At 38.4% G+C, this 8,487-nt stretch overlaps 1 protein-coding gene across 3 annotated transcripts; it reads right to left on the reverse strand.

Annotated features, from left to right (window-relative positions):
- Nucleotides 1-793: 793 nt before the first annotated feature.
- LOC119487464 (cytochrome c oxidase subunit 5A, mitochondrial-like) lies at nt 794-6,760 on the reverse strand. 3 transcript variants are annotated; one of them, XM_037768352.1, is made up of 5 exons: nt 6,593-6,760; nt 4,920-5,036; nt 1,542-1,663; nt 1,298-1,415; nt 794-837 (listed from the first exon to the last, which is right to left on the reverse strand). In XM_037768352.1, the coding sequence occupies exons 1-4, from the start codon at nt 6,663-6,665 to the stop codon at nt 1,302-1,304; spliced, it is 426 nt and encodes a 141-aa protein (XP_037624280.1). In that variant the 5' UTR covers nt 6,666-6,760; the 3' UTR covers nt 794-837; nt 1,298-1,301. The 3 variants fall into 3 exon arrangements, with proteins under 3 accessions (XP_037624280.1, XP_037624279.1, XP_037624277.1); XM_037768351.1 differs by having other exon boundaries at nt 794-1,208; nt 6,593-6,759; XM_037768349.1 differs by having other exon boundaries at nt 794-1,216; nt 6,593-6,759.
- Between the last annotated feature and the right edge of the window lie 1,727 nt (nt 6,761-8,487).

Here is an 8,487-nt window from a genome sequence, read left to right on the forward strand (position 1 = left end):
CACGGGGAGAACATACAAACTCCACACAGACGGGCCCCAAACCGGGTTTGAACCTGCAACCCTCTTTAATTGCAATTGTATATTTTTTCAAATTGGGTATCCCTGGTCAAGAATCAAATTCATTCTTTCATTAAGCTCAAGATGTCTTTTTCTGAGAGTGTTAGGCAGACATGTCACTTAAATTGATAAATGTTGAAATTGGCAAAAATAGCTTGTTTTATCAAGTAATTTTGTTCTCACTTTTCTTAAGCACGTCAAAGGATACCAAAAATTACATTAGATCTACTAGTCGCATTTAAGTACCTTTGACTTGTTAATACCCTTTAAACTCCACTGCACCACAGTTTTTACAGTTTTAGCTGATAATAATTGCAAAGATTGCAGTGATGAAAAGAGCACTGAAATAATTTACTCAACTCAGGTTATTTTAACTCAAAGAATATCTTACCATCGAGTACATTTTTGTTTTTAAAGAGAATACAATTGTGCACATTTCAAAATGGTACTAGACACAAGCCCAATGAACATTTTTTACTGACACATTGGAGGTATTTTATGCTCATCCCAATAAGGGTGGCGTGCATGGTAATTATGAGCATAACATAATATTAAAACAATCTAATATTCTCTGTATAATACCGCTTGTAAAAATACAGAACATTCCATGGACTATAAAATTGACTACTGTCCCAATCTTTAAAAGAAACAAAACTTCAAAAACAATTTAAGTTGTCATATTTCGTATCCATTCGGGCAATATTCCAGTTATGTGTTGAATAACAACATTACACCATTTGCAATTTGAACATGTTTATTTTACAAGCACATACATTCTCCCTGAAATGAAAACAGATGAAATATAGATTGAATACAGTAAATGATTTTTACATTCATGTGAAAACGCTGCTCCCTGGTGGCAAAAAGTGACTCTCACAACAATGTCCTCACACACACTCAGTCAACATGCACCATACAAGTGAGGCTCTGCCCTCAGCTAAAGCAACTTGTAATTAATTGAGTGTATTGTTTCAATAACTACTTAAAATATCCCAAAATACTTTTGACACTCAAAGATAAATTTTCCTTTATTAGGTTCGTCAATATTTTACAAGCAAAAGAACTTCATAAAGGCCAAATTAAATATCACACGTATTATATGAGGCAAACAGTTAAGCACATGGGTTCTGTGTCCTGGGGATATCCACCGTCATTAGATCTGAAACAAAACAAACAACACGTCTGTTAGGTTGCCCTCTTATGAGAAACACATGACTGATCAGAGTATATTAATACCTACTCATCTACACTTTGTCAATGCCGAGCTCTTCGGGTGTAGGGATGGCAAGCTCGTCTAATGTTGGCCGCAGCTCTTGGATCAGATACGGGTAGATCTCTTTATGAGGGCCGGCTTTATCCTGAGGAAAAGACAGATGGTGAAACCCATTAATCACTAACTTATGACTATCAACAAGCAAAGATGCTGGTAGGCAACATTCTCCAAATTATTACCAAGCTCAGAAAGATCCCTTTCTCTCTCTCACCTTCACAGCTTCCAAAATTCGGATGGCGCTGGCCAAGTCGTTTAACCTCCGACAGGCTCTCAGTGCTGCCTCGAGAATCTTTGGCTCAGGTACCAGATCGTAACCAATCAATGTGTTCATCCCTGAAAGAAGAAATTATATCTGTTAAATTGGAGAAATGAAACAGAAATAAACACTTTCACTACAAGCTGCATTTCGGCTGTTGCTCAAAAGGAAAAGGTACGCAATGTTTAGGTGAGGCATTAATAATTCAATGTCAACATTATGAATGAAGCTTCAAACTATTCGGTAGGCTACAGCCCTACGAGCCACACACAATACTATTTTGAATTTGACAAACGCCGAAATTGGGTATACAAGTTTGAGTAAGTTTGAGTTACAAGCTGAGCATACAAATGTTTTCAAGGCAAAACTGCAACACCAACCACATTTGCAAAACTACTTCCTGTGTATGTTTTAGTGTAATGTTCAACCACTAGTACTGCCTAGAGGAATCATTTCTGGTCTTATCATTTCTCACCTGATAATGAGTCTTTCCCTATTTCGCTTTCTTTCCTGCAACTCAAATCATCTCTTCTGTTGTGCTTTTCTCTCTTCAGACCAAAAATAACCCTGCATTGAAATAATGTGTGATGCTTCAGGTACCACTGAGATGATGAAATACGATACAGGAAGTCCGGGGTCAGTAACAGATTAACGTGTCTGAAGGCTTATCAGACGCCAAAACACTGCAGAGCTGTTTATAATACTCTCTGATAGGATTTTATTACTCTGGAAAGCCGTTACGGTGTAAATCATTTTATCACAATAGTGAGGTAGAAATGCAGCGTTCATGTTACAAAATAATTACCAGACATGTGAGCTTGCGAATATTTTTCACTCAGTGTTGTTTTCTGTGGTTGTGTTTGCTATGGTCAGACATCAAACAGCATTTGGTACCGACCAAAGGGTGTCTTTAGCATAAAGTATTGAAAACTGTCAAGTACCCTAAGCCTGCTCGGATTGGTATCGCTCTTTCTTATTCTTTTATCAGTTTCAGATTTGAATAATAATTTTGCCGATCTTAGAGTGTATTTTATTTACACAAAGTTCTTGTACAGCTACTTGTCAAACACTTTACATTTGAGAAGTTTGGATTCTTTTGTTAAATGAAAAAGAGGTTTCGTAGAAAAACGTGTATGTTCCTCAAAATGAGTTATTGAAAATATGTTGTTTGGGAATCTATTCTGAAACGAATTAGCACTAGCATTGAAAATAGAGCTGCAACAATTAATCGATGGTCAACTAATAAATTAATCACTAACTATTTTGATAATCGACAATTAATCGGTTTGAGTAAAAAAAATATTAATAATAGTCAAAATTCTCTGCTTACAGCTTGTTTAATGTGAATATATATATTTTTTTTTTACTCCTCTCTGACAGCAAACCAAATATCTGAGTTGTGTACAAAGCAAAACATTTGAGGACGTCATCTTGGGCTTTGGGAAACACTGATCGACCTTTTCACCATTTTATAGACCAAACCAATCGATTAATTGAAAAAATACTTTATTTATTTATTAATCAACAATGAAAATAATTGTTTGTTGCAGCCCTAATTGAAAACATTCATATTATAACTGGCCCTAGTATTAAATGTACATGGGGGCTGTTACTCCCATTCAAATATACAGAGACAAGTTATCATGGCAACACTGGTTGCATTTACAGACAGATCAGTTATGTCATTGTGGAAATCAAATTTGCATAATTGTTAAACCATAAATGTTTAATGTTTATATTTTAGTAATCTTACTACAATAAAGTTTACTGTGTACTTTATTAAAGTAATATCTAGTGAATAAACAAAAACTCAAACTATTTCATCACTAATGCACTCATCCTGTAATCTAATATAGTCAAACCAGTCATCCTCACAGATCTCAGATCAGACCAAATCTTTACTAGTTGACAACTCTCTGTTGACTCAGTCAATATTTTATTATCGCCAAACCTTAGCTTTGACCTACTTAACTAACTGAACTGAAAACAACTTCCTCATGCTAACCCCTGTAATAACTGTTGGATACTATGTATTGAGTTAGGGCTGCACAATTTATCAAATATTAATCGCTGTAACGACTGTGGCTTCCCATAAATACGTGAATATGATATACTGCGATGTTGACGTTTAAAATGCGTTCTCCACTCATAGAAAACCGCGCTGCTATCAAATCAAGCCTTTCCTAAAATAACAGCCAGCCACCGGCCAGCGATTGAGATGTTTTAGCTTCACTTTTGGGGAGCTTTCATGCTTCTGCATGTGCACCCTACAGCGACAGTCTGTGAAGAACTTTCCTGAACGTTGCGGCTGCAGTCCAGAGTAGAAGAGTAATACACTGTATATTACTTGTTTTAACATAGAGTAGACGGGCAAAAAGAAAATGCTCTTAATTCAGGTGAAGAAGAACCTTATTTTAAGTCTTAAATTAATGCTAAATTTGTCAAGAATGTGGCACAATGTGAACATGAAAGCAGTGTTCTGTTGATTTAATTTAGGGTAAAAGGCTTTGGTACAATTTTTATTTTTCTTCTAGGAGATGCTCTGTGAATAAGGACTAGTCTTATTTTGATGCAAAGATGTGTACATTAGCAGGAATGTAGCACATCATGTAAGTGAAATCTGTGCTCTGTTTATTTAAAGGCAGGGTTGACGATGTTATCCAGTATACACTATTTGCTATATTGGTTGAAATGGTCTTTACACCCCGACAGCGATCGATTACTTAAGAGCTCTGAAAAAGGACCGGAAAAGAGTCGTCATGTGTAGCTGCTGTAAACCTGTAAAAAAACATCTACCAATCACTGCCTCGCGATCCGCTTGGAAAGAACCAATCAGATGCCTCACTGCTCGTACTCTACCCTTGGCGTGCACCAGCCTGAACTCAAAGCGCGTTGCCGCCGCAAGTTTACTGGAGAATGGAAGAGAAAACTCAGCCAAAAGTAGCACTGCCGCGGTTACTTGTCATGAGGTAGCGTTGTTGAGTTGAGGTCCTCTCTCCGCTCTGTGTCTGTGAAGTAGTTACGATGTGACGTTGCTCGTGCATGTGTGTGTGGGGGCGTTGCCTTGGAAGGAGCCCCGAGGGGAGGGGAGGGGGGGGGGTTTAGACGGATCTCCTGAGGCTATGCTACTTTCAAATTATGCTTTCCAACATAATCGACCCTATCTTTAAATGGGAAAGTGTAATAAAAATATTTTGTCACTAAAATCAATGAATAATCATGATAAATAATCGTGATCTCAATATTGATCAAAAATAATTGTGATTATCATTCTGTCCATAAATCTGTCTCAGATTGATGTGATTCAGTTTCACGGTCATAATACAAACATACCTTTTCTCAGCTCCCATGCGTCAATGTCTTGCTTGTTGAAATAGGTGATCCAGCGGGCATCAAACTCCTCATCGGTCTCTTGTTTCCCATGTGAGTAACACCTTGAGGCCAAAAGAGCTGCACGAAGAAAAGACAGTTCTAAGTTAGACAACCTAATCACCAACAAAATATAGCTTATAGTGACACCTAGAGTCGTGTAATGTAGAAGGGTAATACAGTTGAGGGTATGCACACAGTGACGTTGGATAAGGACACATGCTATCTAGCAATGTAATGCAGTTGGATCAATGCCAAACGTCCTGGCATGACCTGCCTATACTGCACGTACCAGCCTGAACACACTCTGACATTCAGGACATTTCTATTAATGCTATAGTGATAATATAGATAGATACAAAGTATATGATGATGACCCCTAGAGCTACTATGGAAGAGTTCAGTCTTATTATTATTTATTTATTTATGCATTTCTTTTTTTGTTCCTTGAATTATTTTCTACCCCCTCTTTTATTTTTGTTATTATATTATTTATTTATAATTTAAGTCATCTTTCCTATCCAGCTGTGCCTTGTATATTAGAAGTATTGAGTTTAGATTACAATGCCTTAATGTTTGTAAATTAATTTTCTTCAATAAAAAATAAATTAAAAAATATATATAAATATCCTCCTGAGACTCAGCCCATTGACATGTGTCCTCTGTAGTGGACATTTTGTTACTCTTACTCGTTTGACCTACTCTATCAACCCCTGGTGTATCGTAAAGAGGACATATAGGCTTCCCAGTGATATGGCATGTGTGTTTGTTTTCAATTTGAATGTATTCTTGGTTTAATGTCACTCTACAGCCATAATCTGTTCTTTTTCTAAAAAAAAGTAATTGGAAGACACTTTTTTTAACTCGGTTCCCATGAGGATACAGCAAAGTTTTCGCTAAAACATCATAAACATCATGTTTTCCTGTACTGTGAACCAAACCATACCCTGATGACCCTGAGTTTTATGCACCAAATACCTGGAACAAGCTCCCAGAAACCTGCAGGACCAACTCCAACTCTGATTTTCAACTTTCCTGTTTGCTGCTGCTGCCTTTTAATGATCTTATACTGCACTAGAGCTTTTACTCTTGTGTTATACTCTATTTTAGCTTCTATCCTAGCTTTTATTTTCTAATCTTTAATGTTTTTATAACTGTTTTAATTGTGTCTTAATGTTCTTGAATGTTTGTGTAAAGCACTTTGAATTGCCCTTTTGCTGAAATGTGCACTACAAAGCAAGCCTTCTTGCCTTGATGGTCTTGAAGACACTGGAGAGCAGCTGGCTGAGCACACCCAGCTGTAGCTCATGTTAGTCAACCTAACCTTAGTCAACTAGCCTAGTGAGCATGTTAGCAGCTAGGCCTCAGACTGAGCCTCACCAGCTGGGTCATGACAAGGACACAGCCTGCTGACAGCTGAACACACTCACCATTATGTGGGTAATAGTAGCATTGAACACAAGTCTACATGATTTGAGTGAAACATTAACACGTGTGACAGTGCGGGCTGTATTTATTTATAGATACACCTGCTAAGCTAATAGCAGCTAACTAGCCATGTTAGCCGACAGACACACATGATCTCACGTGATAGTTTCAAAAGCTACAACAGATATCATCCAGAGGTGAACACATACCTCGACAGGCTGGCTGTGTGCGGGTTACACTCCGGACCCCGGAGACTGAGAGTCGGACGGCGGCTCTGAACATGATGGAGACAGCCAGCTACAGACCTGAGGAGAGATACTGACTGAAGGAGGAAGAAGCAGGAGATCAGTAGATCAGCCGGTCACGTAGACGGAGACGTTCTGCGCATGCGCGAAGTCATGCAGCTCATTCTGTCTGTATTGTTGACCCTCTGACTTTGACCTATAAGTAATACAGTAAAAAGTGCCAAGCCTTTTTATGTTTTTTTATGTTTTTATTCTAAGAAGAGTTGTCCCCAATGGAATCAGGATCATGTTCATATTTATATTTTTATTTATTCATTTTTTTGGGTTGGTTACGACGTTCCATTAAAGGGACTATTTGTAACTTTCAGAAATGCTTCTTAACAGCGACACCTGTGGCTGTGAAATCAACGAAAGTCAGCGTCGGGCTCGCGCTTGCTCGCTCTCAATATACCTGAACGAGCATCACTCAAAACAGTGAGGCGACACACGTCAGCTAAAACCACAATATCACTCTATATTTCAGCTGCTTGGCAGTAATGTTAGCTGACCAGACAAAGGTCTCTCCATGAACATGATTTAGATCTGATCCTAGTGTTGGCTTTTCCTGCCTAAGTGCAGGCTGAGGCAGCGGCGCTCTGCAGAGGGGCTCTGCAGCGTGTCTCCCTGCTCTCTCCGCCCGCAGCCGGAGAGAGCAGAGGAGACACCGGCACCCGGTCGGTAACGAGAGGGTAACGTAACTCTCTGAAGAGCTCCGTCACTTCACAAGACACGGGAAACCTCTGTTGGTCTGGAGGAACTGCAGCATTTATTTCTGCACAAACGTCCCCTGTGCATTCACTAGATATTCTCAGAGCTAAACTAACTCTTCTGCAGTGTGTAGTGAGCGCGCGTTCACGTCTAGAGGTGGAGCGAGACAGCGAGGACGTGCGCACATTCTGAGTGAAGGAGAGCAGGCAGCGGAGACGAGGCTCCAGCCACACGCGAGCGCGCATATGCGAACGCGCATGTTTGGTGACCCGCTACATTTATACGCTTAAAAAGTTACAAATAGTCCCTTTAAGGGAACTGGTCTGTATTTTGAGTTCAGTTGAAAAATTCCCTTTAATTTTCCCTTATTAAAGGAATCACCTGTAGACTTAAAGGCATCATAAAACAGGACTCATTAAACCATAATAAGACAAAATATAAATAAATAACTTAATGAGTGCCTAACTAATAACATTGAACTCAATTAGCATTCCATCTAGAAATAAAATAGAAAAATGTAAATAAAACCAATACTTACTTGATGGGTGTATTCCTGATTTGATTAAAGGTGAAAGAAAGAATAAGTGATATTTACAAAGGAAAGCATTTTGTTTTTTTGTTTTTCTTTTGGGTGCTAATGCATTTGAAATATGGGGAGAATAGATCTGAATCTTTACCTTTCAAACGTAACTGTCGTCCGTGTCTTGTTTCACCTCTGTTGCCCGATACCCATTTCTCCTGAGCGACTTAGAACTTCTGATACCTTGTCCACATTGATTATTTATTCTTCTCCTAATTCTACTTCTGGATGTTACACATGCATTATTATTCTCACTGAAAAGCTCAGTAATCATGGGATATATTTTAGTGGGATGCTATAAAAAGCTCCAAGCACTTTAAAATACAATGGAGCTGCTATAAAACACCATGCCAAAATGCAAATAGACCGAATTAATATCATTATGGCACACTTTGAATTATGTGTTCAAAAATGTGCTGTACACCCTCAGCAGATTTGTGCTGCATATTTGTGATTGTATATTTGTTGTAGTCTATTTCTATTGTGGGATACAGTATATCCTGACCTGGAGCATTATTTGCGGGAGGTTCAT

Source organism: Sebastes umbrosus, chromosome 4, assembly GCF_015220745.1.
Source record: "Sebastes umbrosus isolate fSebUmb1 chromosome 4, fSebUmb1.pri, whole genome shotgun sequence".
Lineage (NCBI taxonomy): Eukaryota > Metazoa > Chordata > Actinopteri > Perciformes > Sebastidae > Sebastes > Sebastes umbrosus.